At 38.1% G+C, this 15,813-nt stretch overlaps 1 protein-coding gene across 1 annotated transcript; it reads right to left on the bottom strand.

Annotated features, from left to right (window-relative positions):
• Nucleotides 1–10,341: 10,341 nt before the first annotated feature.
• On the bottom strand, nucleotides 10,342–11,298 carry OR5AN6 (olfactory receptor family 5 subfamily AN member 6). The gene is given in 1 exon segment (NM_001389022.1): nucleotides 10,342–11,298. A coding segment is annotated over 1 exon segment (957 nt).
• Between the last annotated feature and the right edge of the window lie 4,515 nt (nucleotides 11,299–15,813).

Here is a 15,813-nt window from a genome sequence, read left to right as displayed (position 1 = left end):
TGCTTTCCGTTGGCTCTGCTTCCGTTATATTCCTATTCACTGGTCTGGTTCCAATAAGATATCTCCAGAGGCAGTGAAAGCCAGGAGTGCCTTTTGGCTTCAAAATGATGTAACTATTTTAAACAACAGTGGTTACCTTTGTAAGGCACTACATATTTCATAGAACCTTTTCAATGTAAAAGTATCTTTTGGATGACGCCAAGGCTTGGAACTGGAACTATATGAGCAACATCAAGAGAGAGGGAGAGATAGAGAGACAGAGATTATAACAAAACAATAGGATAGTACAAAGTTGGGATGGACGTTCTAGAAAGGCATGAATTTTCCATCACTGAAAGTAAGGAGGAAATAGTATACTTGACAGTGGTGATGTCAGTTATATGTAGAATTAAAAACAAACTAATAGAAACAGAGAACGGATTGGGGGTTTCCAGAGGCAGGGAGTAGCAGGTAAGGGGAAATGGGCAAAGGTGTTCAGAAGGTATAAATATATGCTAAATATATCCTAGGAATGTAATGCACAGCATGGTGACTATGGTTAACAATACTGTATCATATGTTTGAAATTTCCTAAGTGAGTAGATCTTAAAAGTTCTCATCAAAGAAAAAAATTGCAACTATGTGAGGTGATGAATGTTAACTAAACCCACTGTGATAATTATTTCACCATATATACAAATATCCAATCATTATGTTAAACCCCTTAAACCCATACAATGTCATATATCAATTATATCTCAATAACACTAGGGAAAAGTTTTAAAATAGGCGAGAGAGAGAGAGAAAGAGAGAGAGAGAGACTGAACTAGTTGACCTTATGGGTTCCATAAAATTCTAAGATTCTATGATTCTGTGAAATAAAGAGAAAGAGGGAAAAAGACAGATATTATCATTTTTGGTTGTGTGGATTGGGCTTTTTGGATACTGTATTTCATAATATCCTCACAGTAGCTCTGAAAGGAAAGCATTCTTAAATGTATTTTCAGATGAGCAAATGGAATTTTGGAGATGTGCTTGCCAAAGGTCACAAGACAGATTGAGGCAATGCTGGAATTTCTGCTTAAGTCTTCTAGAAATCAAAGTCCATGCTCCATCCTCTGCATCCCATTTCCTCCCAGAAGGACATGAAAAATGGATGGCAATGGGCCGGGGGGGGGGGGGAATCATTTGATAGACCTCATTTTTTCAAAAGATCTATGTGCAGGGATTTACTTTTATTGAAAAGTAAATAACCTTTAACTGTTTGACTAGGGCCAGATTTCCCTAGTGTATGTATTGTTTATGCTTTATCAAATACCCAACTTGAAAAGACTTGAATTCTATTTCTGTGTCCTGAGGAGGGACATGCAAGGAACAAGAGGAAGTGGGCATTGTACAAAACCTCAGGACATGTGGCTTCCTTCAGGATTTGTGAAAGATGGCGGCCACACCCTGTTTATGTTGGCAGCTCTGCAGCTTGCATCCAGATGAGAAAAATCTGCTGTAGTTTCCCTTCTCCACCCCCAAAACCCACTCACTCCTCTTCTATGAGAGCCCTAATCCTCTACTGTGAGGCTAAAAGATTTAGACCTGTTCTTTGAATTCTCAGCTCCTGACTTTATGCCTACTTTCTTGGGGGTCTCTCTAAGCCTTGATACTGGGGTAAGGATAGCCATGGCCAATGCAGTAGTTTGTATGCAATTAATCTTTTCTAGATTAAAAATAATAAAAATAAAAACAAAACAGGCTTATTGCAGATTGAAGGGTAAAAGGATAAGGTGCTGGAAGATGGTAATTAAAAAAAAAAAAATTCCTGCCTCTCTCCTTCCCGCCCACTGTCCCTCCTCTCCAAAACAGCTTCAGAAAGGACTCTCTTCAACGTTTGCAAAATAAAAATACCATCAATACAATGCAGGCCTCCTTTTGTGACATCTCCACTCCAATCCCTTTGTGTCAGGAGGTTCTAACCTGATTGTTCATGATTGCCACTTTCCCTTTAACTGATCTTTGTGCTTTTTTTTTTTTTAAGATTTTATTTATTTACTTGAGAGAGAGTGAGTGAGAGAGAGAGAGAGAGCACAAATGGGGAGGAGGGGCAGAGGAAGAGGAAGAAGTAGACTCCCTGTTGAGTAGAGATCCTGATGTGGTGCTCAATTCCAGGACCCTGGTATCATGACCTGAGCTGAAGGCAGACGCTTAACCAACGAGCCACCGAGGTGCCCTGATCTTTCTGCTTTTAGACTCTAATTCAGTCTTTCTTCCTTAAACTGCAGGTGGACTTCCTTAAAGCACAGATCTAATTGTGTAGTTCCTTGCTCAAGAATTTTCATTAGTTTGTTGTTGTTGTTCATTAAATTCTGATGACAACCAAATTCCTTATCCTGATGCTCAGAGCCCTCACCATCCAGTGACACTTGGTGAACATGGCATGAAAATCAAAGAGGAGAAAATAGGAACAAAAGGTCTGGATGTGACAAGCAGGAAAGAGGTTGCGATCTTCCCATCACAGTTTCAAAAGAAGCCCATCTGTCCCAAATAGGGTACTGGGAATGGGGACCAGGGGGTTTGAATAAAGCCAGGTGCCAAAGAAAGTGAATGGTAGTTTGGTAGTTAAAGAAGAGAATGAAATGGAAAGTAGGTGCAGTGGCTGGCAACAATGTCAAGTGAAAGAATCCCCAAGATTGTGGAAACCAGAGCAGATTTGGAGACTGGAGGAAAGGCCATGGAGAGGGATATTTTGCAAGAAACAAAGGAAAGCTGCATGAGAATACAGAGGCAAGCAGTAATGAGAAAGACAAGGAACACAGAAACGGAAAGGGAGGGGTCACAATGGGAGGGGGTGCACAGAGGGCAAAGTTGTAGGAGGCTGGTCTTGTCTGCCTTTGTAAATAGTTGTTTTAGCTCACTGAAAACAGCATAAAAGTTTATTTTTCTGGGTCCAGGGAAGTGGAGGAGATAGTCTCTTGGAATCTATTCTCATTCTTAGAATAGATCTATAAACCAAAAAGGTAGTAAATCCTAGAAAAGAGATGCCCAACACATGTGTCGGGCAGATGTGGCCCTCCTCTGTGTCTATTGTCTGTTCTTTAAAGAGACTCTGATCCTTCAGTCCTGTTTGGAGTGATGGGAGGGGCAAACCCTCTTCTAGGAAGCCACATCTCTCTGTATCCCCTGCTGAGTAAGCCCACCCCAGGCCTTTCCTAAAGAAGCCTTGCTGAAACCAGAAACACAGGCAAGCATGGAAACTTTGAGAATCATGCATCCAATTAACTGCCGTTGCTGTGTATTGCAACACTGAGTTGTCCCTTAAAATAGACCTGAAAGGGATCCAGAGCTTATGGGACTTGAGAAATGCACAACCATCATGAACTTGCTTGATCTTAGTACTTCTAAGCATTTTGTCAGTGGGGCTCAATTTCAGGGAGAAGAGGCAGCTGTGGCCAGAGGCAGGCCATTAGGCTGATGAATGTTTACTGGAAAGGATTATCCAGCTGGATCCCAGATGGTGGGAAAGGTCTTTCTATGAGGCCATAAAAAGCCAGACGAATAGGGAACACTTTAGTCGACGTGGGTGTTGATGATTTGGGGAGGCAAGAGAAGAAGAGGGGGAAGACAGTTATAGATGATCAAGTATCTGTTCATTTTACTGAATTATTAATTAGTCTAGAAAATCTAAAATTAGTCTTGAAATTCCGTCAGATGTGGCAGATAGGAAGGCAGGGAGGGAAAACCCAATGGGTTCCCTCTGTGCACTGCCTATATTATATCTCTGATTAATGTCATAAGACATCACCCTTCTCAAGTTGATCAATGAATGGGTTTGGGCAATCAGCTGCACATGGCGAGGAATGGCAAGTAATGACCTATTGCTCATTCATTTATTGACTCTCCCCAAGACCAAGTTTCAAGCTCAGTAATGCAAGGAATATTTCTAGACTGACTTGACTATGATTATTTCATTCTTTTGCATGTTTCTCAAGTGCACATTTATTTAGCCCTCTGTGTTTAAGATCATCCAGAAAGATGAACCAAATGGTTTCAATGTGGATGCCTCTCCAAATTCCCTAGCTTTGCACTGTCTTGACCTCTATACCTCCACCAGCTCAAGACTCCGTGCCACCCCAGTCACATGATTTCGCAGCCTTAACCTAGAGCTCACCATAATGGGAAACTCTAATATTCTAAAATCTCAAACTCTAATATTCCCCTTTACCAAAGCTTCCTGTTTTTCTACTGTGCAACTCTCTGTGAATCTATTCTTGGCGACTTCTTGCTCCTTAGACCCTCCCAAATTCATGGGTCCGTCACTCTGGCCCTGAGTGGTTCCTACTGCCACCCTCTCACCACTTTCTTTTCTTTTTGGGACTACTCCCAGATTTAGGTTTCTGATGAAATCAGCCGTTTAGATGTGGTCTCTAACACCACAAAGACATTCACTGCTGCATGAAATTCTTCCTGAGCCTGTAGTTGATGTCCTACCATATTCCCCACAGCCATTCCAGGATAACCCTTCTCCACACAAGTGGAGTGATTTCTCCACACAACCCACACAGCCATTCCAGGATAACCTTTCTCCACACAAGTGGAGTGATCTCAAGTGGATAGGATTTCTCCCTAAGCTAAATTCTCACGGTTTGTACTTTTTATTCCTTTGTGGCCTCCATCACTTTCTGACTCAGATAATAGTTATGCATCTACTTGTATTATTTCTCTTTGAGGATTTTTAGAATTTGAGAATTTTACCCATCTTTGCGTTCCAGTGCCTGGCATTAAGTAGATGCTCAGTGACCATTTCCCAAGTTGAATAGGACAACCTTTCTACAAAAAAAAAAAAAAAAAACTTTTGAAAAAAGATAATAGCTTCATTGGATATTAACTGCAAAGTTTGGGGGGGCGGGGAAGCTTCACAAGGAAGCAAATTAAAACTTGCCATGAGGATATTAGTTTTCTGCTGCAGCATAACGAATTAATGCAAATTTAGCAGCTTTGAACAATAGATATATTATCTCCACTTCTTAGAAGTCTGAGCAGAGTGTAGCTGGGTTCTCTGCCTACTATCTTCTTCCTGAACAGGGTAAGAGAATGTATTGGATTGTTTAGCTCCACCTACCTCTTTCTGCATCTTTTTTAAAAAATAAATTTATTTTTTATTGGTGTTCAATTTGCCAACATATAGAATAACACCCAGTGCTTTTCTGCATCTTTTGAAGAAGGATGGGAGGATAGTTAATGTCCTTTGTGCAGATAAGAAGTAATAGGTTGACGTCACTTGGAAAGAACTTGTTACTTAGTTCAAGGAGGGATTGTCTTACCTTTACCCAAAAATAAAAGAGATTGAGAGGTTGCGAGTGCTTGGGATGAAGAGAAGTATTGAAGAGAAGTATTATTCCTATCTCCTGCGCACAACAGAGGGGTGGATGTAGTCAGCCTCTCTCAAGCACGCACACCAAGGTATTTGAAGGGGTAAATCCCAGCTAAAGTGGCAACTAGTGAGGAAAATGAATATCCTATGCGGACTGCTATGGGAGAGGTATTAACATTCTGTTCCCCTTGGGTGACGCTGGTAAATACGCATGCCTTACCCTTCATCTGTAGCTCACTGGCTAGGTCACCTCAGCAAGTGGAGCTGAGATTCTGCTTCCCCATAGATTAGCCAAGCTGCCATGAAGACCAACTGTTTGCGGATATAAACTATAAAGGACACACACTAAAGTCAGTACCATCACTACAACTAATCAGATCTGCCGACTGCTCTGTGTTAATGTCTCAGTCACCACATACTCTTGCAGGTGGATCTCCCTCTACTGGCTAATGAAAGTCTAACAGGATTTCACATTTGGATGTCTCATAACAGAGATTCATACATGGGTAAGGAATACACTTCACATATTGTAAAATCTCTTCCAGTTTGCTTGCCACCTCATATTCCATGGTTACTTCGGTCATCCTCATAGCCATGTAACATATTGCTGGCAATCCATATGTAACTAATTGGCACAAGCCACATATTAGTTACATAAAGGGTAAAGGGGGGAAAAGGCTATTTCAGGGACCAATGGTGAATCTCTTCATTTCCACTTCTTTTAAAAAATATTTTATTTATATTCATGAGAGACACAGAGAGAGGCAGAGCCACAGGCAGAGGGAGAAGCAGGCTCCTTGCCGGGAACCCGATGTGGGGACCCGATCCCTGGACTGCAGGATCAGGCCCTGAGCCAAAAGCAGATGCTCAACCCCTGAGCCACCCAGGTGTCCCTTCATTTCCACTTCTGACGAAAGGGGCTGCCCTCTCCTCCTTCTCAGTTCCTCACTTGGCTCAGTTCTGTTCCAGGAGCATGGAGCTGTCCCACACATCCTGTTGGTGAAGGATATATCTGTACTGTGTCACCGTACAACAGGCCACCGTACAACAGGCAAGAGGCATTGCTAGGATGTTGGGAGTATTTATTAATCATGGTTCTCCCAGAACATAAAGTCTGAGACTATGCAGGGCTATGCAGGAATCATAAGTGTATGATGTACCCTTTTATGTTGGTATAAGAAGAGCAGTTTCTTTTGTATATCATAACAGGAACAGAGATGGGGCTCTGTTTTACTTGATTTTTAAATCTTCTTAGGAACCCTTAATTGCCATGGCTCATTTCCTTTTTCATACCAAATCTCTATGGAATACCCACCACAGAAACAGTGCCTTCCCAAGAGCGTTGCCTTTGGTCCTACGCCCTTTCCATCCTCATTTTTTTTGTTTTTTATTTTTAAATCTTTATTAAGATATACTACACACATCATAAAATCTATCCATTTAAAGTATGCAATCCAGTGGCTTTTAGTATATTCACAGTCTTGCAATCATTACCACAATCTAATTTTAGAATATTTTCATCAAAAGAAACTCCATATCCATTAGCAATCACTCTCCTCCCCATCTCTATGGAACTGCCTCTTCTGAATATCTCATTAAAATGGAATCATGCCATATACGGTTTCTTTGTGATTGGTTTTTTCACTTGCATGATTTTTTCAAGGTTCATCTGTGTTGTAGCGTATACCACTACTCCGTTCCCTTGTATGCTGACTAATATTCCATCACATGGATATACCATGCCTCTTCCCTTAGCTTTCTTTTTTTTTAGATTATAATTGACATATAGCATTATATTAATTTATATTAACTTCAGATGTACTTAACGATTTGATATTCATAATATTGTGGAATGATCACCATAATAAATCTAGTTAACACCCATTTTGATTTTTTGTGATGAGAACTTTTAAGATCTACTCTGTTATATCTACTCTGCTAACAACTTCCAAATATACAGTACAGTATCATAACTGGAGTCACCTCTAGAGTCATGCTGCGCATTACATCTGCCTGATTTGTTTGATAAATGGAAGGTCACACCTTTTGATAAGTTTCACCCACTTTGCCCACATTCTACTCTCTCTAGAAACCAGAGGTCTATTCTCTGTATCTGTGAGTTCATAAAGTGTTTGTCTTTCTCTGACTCATTCCACTTGTCATAGTGTTTTCAGGGTCCATCCACGTTGTTGCAAACGGTAAGGAGGGCCTCCTCCTTTTGAGTCCCTCATTTTTCAGCGCTCTGAGTGACCAGGTCTCAGACCTGTTCTCAGTACTTTTCCCTTTGAGGAGCAAGTATCTTCCTTCTGGGGGAGACTGAATGTGCCTTATCTTCTTTACTGATAATTCTAATATCTGCAGAGTTTTAGGCCTGTTTATACAGACAAGTTTTCCCCTGCTGGTTCTCAGTTATGGGGGCTTGAACTGTAGAGAGGTTTGTGCTTTTATTTTATTTACTATATACTGTTTTTGTTGTTTTTGAGCATAAACTGTCAGATGCTCACTTATTTATACTGAAGGTATAGTCTTCTGAGCTCTATGTGCAGGTTGCCGTCACCTGAGCTTGCCTTGAGTTTTGTTTCCTAGCCTTCACCACCCAGAGTCGACACAGCAGAAGCAAGGGTCTCCAGAGTTCAACAAGACTCTCCAGGAAGAAAGCCATTTTTAGCACTTGTTTACTTCCCTGAGCTCCTGGTTTCACTTCATTTGAGGGCTTAGCTTGTTCCTCCTTTTCACTAAGTGGAAGTTCACTTAAAAATGTTTTTATTTCAAATACAACATTTCAGTTGTTTCAGTTAGGAGGGTCATTCAGGTATCTATAATACACCACACTTCCTGATGCAGAAATCCGTAGGAAACTTAATTCTGCTGGTCTTTAAAGATATTTTTAATTCCTCTTATTTTTTTAAAGAATTTATTTATTTATTCACGAGAGACACAAAGAGAGGCAGAGACACAGACAGAGGGAGAAGCAGGCTCCCCATGGAGAGCCCAATGCGGAACTCGATCCTAGGACTCTGGGATCACGACCTGAGCCAAAGACAGATGCTCAATTACTGAGCCACTCAAGTGTCCCTGATTCCCCTTATTTTTTTTAACACATAGGTCCACCTATTTTACACTTGTATTGAGACAGTAGTCCATTCCTGACATCTTTATACGTCTGACATGGCTCGCTTCTTGGCTTTCACCCATAAGGTTTTGTCTCTTTGTATACTTTGAGATTTGTGTTACCCAGTTTTCTTTAAAAAGTGATTTGAACATAAAGACTCCTAACTCTGGGAAACGAACCAGGGGTGGTGGAAGGGGAGGAGGGCGGGGGGTGGGGGTGAATGGGTGACAGGCACTGAGGGGGGCACTTGATGGGATGAGCACTGGGTGTTATTCTGTATGTTGGCAAATTGAACAGCAATAAAAAATACATTTATTATCAAAAAAATAAATAAATAAAAAGTGATTTGAAAACTATTTGAGCCTGGCTTTAATATTCTCTCTTAAGAATCATAAAAGGTGATATGCATTTGCTTCTGATTGGTACTTGAGGGTACTATCAACCTGGAACTACTTTAAAAAAATTTTCAGCTAAAGATTCCTTGAACTGCACAGGTAGTGTGAATTCAGACCACAAACCTCCACTAGGGCATGTGGTTACAATTTCTTAGCTTACTTTTCCCCATACTCAGCATGAAGTCTGAGAGAGTCAAGATTTCCTTTCTCCGAGAGAGAGGATTTTTTTTCCCCTTAGTTTCCTCTCATACAGAAGTACAGTCAATTGGAGCCTCATATGTATATCTGGGTCTCCTATCAAAGTCCTAGACAGCCCCAGGCTTGGTCTCTCCTTCCCCAAGACTCATATGCCCTCTCAAAATACAGATACTATCAGATTTCAGCAGATGTCCCCAGTGTGAAAGCTACCTTCAGAGTTGCCTTTGCTCTCAGGATTCCTGATTTTACTTTATATTTGGGTTCTGAAGGTTTCCTATTCTCTTGCCTGCTCAGAAATGTATTTTAAAATACTTCCTTAAGAAAATTGGTAAATATCTTCAGCTTTGCAGTGATGGGTATATTTATGCTGTCCTTGCCATAATAACATAGTGATTTGGACTCTATTTTAGAGTCTAAACTATCTGTCTTTCCTTTGTATTTTAACTTTCCCGGATTAGGGTAGTACCACGGAAATCCCCTGTTCATTCGCTTACAGACTATTGATGTTCTAGAAATAAAAGTCCAGAAAACAAACTATAGACCAAACTCCCTATAGCAGATCTCCCTTCAGGGAAGTTAGGTCATAGTCTGATGTAATGCTTCTGTCCATATCTTCATCTCAATTAACTGGAATTTTCTCAGGTACCCAGAGAGTTTGAAGTCCAGGATGAAGTAGTCATGATGCTGCTTGTGATGTGTATGAGAAAGGCCACTAATATTGTGTATAGCCCCTAATCTCTCCACCCTGAAGGTAGAAGTTCTGTAAGAATATATGAGTCAAGCACCAAGGAACTGAAGGTTTATATTAATATAGCAATTAATATATTAACTGCTTCATGAGGTCATTACTGTATATAAGAGAAAAGCAGGCAGCCCCAGTGGCCCAGCAGTTTGGCGCCACCTTTGCCCCAGGGTGTGATCCTGGAAACCGGGGATCAAGTCCCACGTCAGGCTCCCTGCATGGAGCCTGCTTCTCTCTTTCTCCCTCTGTCTCTGTCTCTGTATCTGTTTCTCTCTCTCTGTCATGAATAAATAAATTAAATCTTTAAAAACAAAATAGAAAAGCTAACTGTCAGGGTTCAAGTAAGCCATAGGATTTGCATTGCATTGAGCCAGTACTGGATTTAGATGTGTTGACTCACTTGCAATCCTGCCAGAGCATCAGTAGGGTTGAATAAAGTTAAATGCATTTCCCTTGCATAGTCTAGAAACTTCCAATCACCAGAGCCACTAGCCTACTAGATATTTATTTATTTATTTATTTATTTATTTATTTATTTATTTATTTTTGCCTACTAGACCTTTAGCTGTAACAATGGGAAAATGACTCTCTTCTTACACCTCTTAAGGGCATCTTTGATTTCCTTGTTCCTCAGACTGTAAATTAGAGGATTCAACATCGGGATCACCACTGTATAGAAGACTGATGCTATCTTGTCCTGGCCCACAGAATTGCCAGTGCTGGGGTGCATATAGACAAAGAGTCCTGATCCAAAAAAACAGATCACTGCTGTCAAGTGAGAAGTACAGGTGTTGAAAGCCTTGGACCTGCCTTCAACAGAGCTTATCTTCAGAATGGTTGCAACAATATAACCATAAGATATCATGATGACAAAGACAGATATCACACCAAAAATCACTGCTATCACAAACTTCATGACTTTTAGGAAGAAGGTTTCAGAGCAGGATAGGACTAATAATTGAGGCAGGTCACAGAAGAAATGGTTGATAACATTTGGCCCACAGAAATTGAGCTGAAGTAAAGCACACAGTTGGATCAATGAACCAAAGAGACCAGTTATATAGGCTCCAACCATCATCTGTACACAGAATGGGGGTGACATGGTAGTAGTGTAGAGCAGAGGATTACAAATAGCAGCATATCGATCATAAGCCATGGCTGCCAGGAGACAGCACTCAGTCAGACCCAGGCTAGAGAAGAAGAAGTACTGCATAGTGCATCCCAGAAAAGAGATGGATTTAGGCTTCTGGAAGAAGTCTGAGAGCATTTTCGGGGTTGTGGAGGTAACATAGCAAAAATCTAAGAAGGATAAGTTGCTGAGGAAGAAGTACATGGGTGTATGTAGATAAGGGTCTATCTTAATCAAGATGATGAGCCCCAGGTTCCAGGCCACTGTCAAGACATAAGAACCCAAGAATCCTGCAAAGAGAAGAATCTTAAGCTTGGGATAATCTGAGAATCCCAAAAGGATGAATCTGATGACTATTGTATTGTTCCTTCCTCCAGTCATTGTCTTGAAGTATCTTCAATCTGCAGAAAGTTTCCTGGTTAATGATTGGCTATTTTAATATTACAAAAATATGGTTTCATGATTTGAACAAAAAGTTACCCACAGTCAACACAACTTTTTGTCACATAAAAAATTATTTTAAAAGACCATTGGAGAATCCACTTTGTAACTACTCTTAGTGGTTTGGAATACATTCTTGCAAATATTTCTATATATACATACACACACAATGTTGCCAAATTGTTTCTAAAAGTTGGTGCCAATTTACACAAGTATTTTATGATTTTATGACAATATTTCATGATTTTATGATTTTATGACAATATCCCTAGCCATTCTATTGTAAACACTATCCATAATTATTTAACTTCAGTCCTTGGTAATCTTAGATGAAAAAATTATTTCATTGTTTTTAATTTTGCATTTACTGATTTGCTCATATATATATATATTTGCCTATTTGTCTAGTTGGCTGTTCATTATTGATTTGTAGGAGCTTATACAAGGATGGTAACTTTCTCCCTCATACATATTGCTAATTCTTTTCCAAGTTTATTATTAACAACATTGTTTATGTTGTATTTTGCTATATAGATTACTTTTATGCTTAGTCAATCTTCTGTGATAGGGTTCTTGGCTTCGGTTTTATACTAAAAGAGATTTCTTTGCACAACTCCAAAATACTTTTTCCCGTATTTTCTTTTTGTCCTTTTGTATTTTTATATTTACATTTAAATTTTCTACAATATTTTACTGTATATGAGGCATAAATCTGAGATGCTGTGATTTTGTCTTCCCAAACTGATTGCCACTTGTTTCAGTACAATTAATTGAATGATTTGTGCATTGATTAAAGTCACCTTTATGATGAAATTTTTTTATAGATTCCCTATTCTGCTCAATTTTTAATCTATCAGTCCATAGTCCATGTGCCATCTGTCCTCTCCAATACATTTTCTAATTACTTATAATCATATTTTGTTAATAAATCACAGAACAATTTGATAACTGGTAAGAAAAAAGTTCCCTCATTTTTTCACTCTGAGTTTGTTTTGATGGTTCTTATAATTATGTCTTAGAAGATCTCTATGATAAACTCATCATTCAAATAAAATGGTATTTTATTGCATTTCATTATTACATTAATTTGAGGAGATATAAGTTTTCTTTTTACTAAGCTGTTGAATTAAGTTATAGAAGAGATAATGCTAAAAGTTCTTATAAATAATATTAAAACTACCCAATGACCAAAATACCTGGCTCTAGTGGTATATACATAAGATTCCAAGCTCTGTCCCTACATTTCTATGACTCCTCTGTGTCTTCAGTTTCCCCATGTGTAAAATGAGATCATTGTGGCAATTCTCTTTGTATTACAGGGACTGTATTATGCTTGAGGAGAGCAGTAATTGTGGCACAAAAACACAAAGAAAATATCCATTATTCTGTGACATTATTAACCTCTGATTAACCCAGAGAAGAAGATTATTTAACTACCTGGAAGGGAAAATTGTCCTGACTCAATATTATCTATCAGTGTCCCTGATGAGGTCATAAGTTCCATACTATGTTTCTATAGTAAGATCTGAATCATAGGTTTATATGCTTAGAATACCTTCAGTAGAAATAGAAAGATTCCATCAGCTAAATTCATAATGAATTTATGTTTCAAGAAACTTAGGAAAGATTTCTTTGGAAACACTAGGTGCTGTGGTATTCCTCTGATATTTTGTCATGTCTGTTTTGAGAGTACATGTGACTTGGCCATCCTGAAATCATAAGGTTATTTCTGAAATTATAGGAAATACTTTCCTATAATGAAAGTGAAGTTGACTTGTTTTTATCCTTTTATATCATTGACATATTTCAACTAACAAGTTTTTTAATAACTAGACACAAACAGTAAAATATATATTACAATGTACTTTTTCTAATTACTGATAAGGGAAAATGAAATAAAGTATTTAGATAAAGATGATGAATAAAACACTCAGTAGTAGGAAAAGGTTATAATACTGGAAAACAGAGATAATATCTTACATTGATTCCTAAAGTTATTTTTACTTTTTTTCCTTTTGTTGTTGTTTTTCACTTCCCATTGTTCATTCAAGACCAAACATAGAACCATCAAGATCATTGGCCATGATTAGAAAAAAAAAAAAAAAGGAGGGGGGCACAAAATAACAGAATAAATGCTGCTGTCTTACTTTTCTTCAGTAATATGAAATGGGTGGGCTGACCCAGCAGCCCTTGCAATCTTATCACCTATAATGTCAAAGGGAGGACATCAAGAACAGTAAACATACTGAACCTTGAAGGCACAAACTTACCATTCTTCTGGAATATTTTACTATGGAAATTAACTGCAGGCATGTTTTAAGAATTCCATGCAAAAATAAAACTTATGTAAAAATAGACTTAGAAGCTTGAAAATAAAGGCAGGTGAGAGGTTGCTCTACATGTAAACACCATTTGTAAACTTTTGGAGAGCAAACAAACAGCAGTAATAAATTATTCATATGTTTACAACCCAAGGGAACAGTACATGGTACCAAGAAACAGTCATTCTTCTGTTCTTGCTTCCTACCTTTCTCTCTTAATAAAATGTTATATTTCCCAAGCAAAATTTTATATCCCATGAGCTAAATGTTTTATGTTTATTTCTCTTTAATAATAAAGCTCAAATTAAATTGCTATTTATGAGCTACAGAGAATGTTTCTCTGTGGCTCAGAAAATAATTTGATGTTCACTGAATATCGAACATCTGCAAGGCACCAAGTAAGACTACCATTTGGGAAGCAGGTGAGGGAAGATTAAATAAGTATTTCAAATGGCTCCTGGGACAACTCATTATAGCTCTTTGTACATTTTCAGAAAGGCAGGCAAAGAAAATAGGTGATTTAGTATGAACAGAGAAATATACAATGTATAAAGGAAAGAATTACTCTCGAAAGCTTTCCGTATTTTAAATTTGAATTCCTTCTTCTAAACTCCCACTGCACCTATATTTTTCTGGTAGAGTAAGAATTTCACTGTTCTTATTTTAATTCATGTGTTTTTCCACAAGACCTTAGCCTGTGCTTTTGGCCAAAAAAAAATATTTTTAATATTTAACACCTAACATATCAGTTATGTATGGCTATGTAACAAGCCAAACACTGGCTTAAATAATTTATCATTTCTCTTGTTTTTCTTGGTTGACTAAATAGTTTTTCTACTGACTTAGCTTGGATCTCAGTTGTGGCTGCATTCTTCTGGCGGCTTGGATGTGGCTGGATGGTCTAAGATGCCTTCATTTACTTGTTTTGGGTTTCGCTTGTAATGGTTTAAATGACTGAGAGAGGCTGAGATTCTCTCTCCACATGAGAGAGTCCTAGATTCTTCTAAGTGTGATTGCATGGTTCCAAGAGAGCCAGGTACTCATTAGGCCTCTGCTTGCATCATATGTGCTGATGTTTCATTGCAAAACCAAGTCACATGGCCAAGGAAAGAATCAACGTGGAAGGGGACAATACAAAGACATGGACATGAGGAGATGTGATTTATTGGTGTCCATTAATGTAATAATGTACCACACCTAGGCTTGGTTCATTGGCTAAACCAAACAACATAGGTTTGCATTAAAGATTTATGGAATTGTAACTTATTACAATTCCAACTGCTTTTCCTGGAAAAGTGTAGAGAAAGCACTTGCTCTATAGAAAGGGAAATTATATTCTCAAGCAACAAACTAAAGTGTGTCTTCAATCAGAAGGGAAATGAGGCAGTGTCTCTAGAGCAGAATCCAATTAATTGATTGTTCTTGACTCCTAAAATGGAAGAATCCAACATCTTTTACCACTTAGAAGTCTGTAAGGAGATTGAGTCTCTCAAGAAGCAGTAGAGTTAGTTGATAATGTACTAGCTACTGCTTATAATACTGTCAGTAGGTTTCTTATACTTTTGTGTGTGATAGATCTAAGCCATCATTTGCAATCTGAACCAGTTAGCAAAAAGGCAAACACACCGTGATCTCCATTTTACCTGAATACATTTGTTTTGTTTAAAAATCAAATGCACAAACAACATAAAGCTGAAGAATTAACAAGTAAATTATGACATATTAATGCTCTTATCCTAATAAACCTCATAAGAGTAATTATCCAAAAATTCATAATAGATCATAAGCATCAAAATCATGCCTAATCCTAGATGCCCATTAAACAAAAACTGTAAATGTATTTTTCCAATACTTAAAATATTTTAAAACATGCTATTTTCCTAAGACTTATAAATATTTCTCTTTGGCAACAAGCCAAGTCATAAAAACATTCATATCTTTTGATGCAATACCTTTTTTATGAAAGATCTTTTTAGGAAATATTCTAAAATATTTTAAGAAAATATTATTTAAAAACAATTTTAAGCACAAACATATGCATTGCAATGTAATTCATTATATTTTGCTAATTATCCATTTACTAGCTCCATTCTACACAGTAATCATATTTCATCTTCCTGAAAGCTTCCTGATA

Source organism: Canis lupus, chromosome 18 (assembly GCF_011100685.1).
Source record: "Canis lupus familiaris isolate Mischka breed German Shepherd chromosome 18, alternate assembly UU_Cfam_GSD_1.0, whole genome shotgun sequence".
NCBI classification, from domain to species: domain Eukaryota; kingdom Metazoa; phylum Chordata; class Mammalia; order Carnivora; family Canidae; genus Canis; species Canis lupus.
This window is presented reverse-complemented; position numbering and strand designations above follow the sequence as displayed.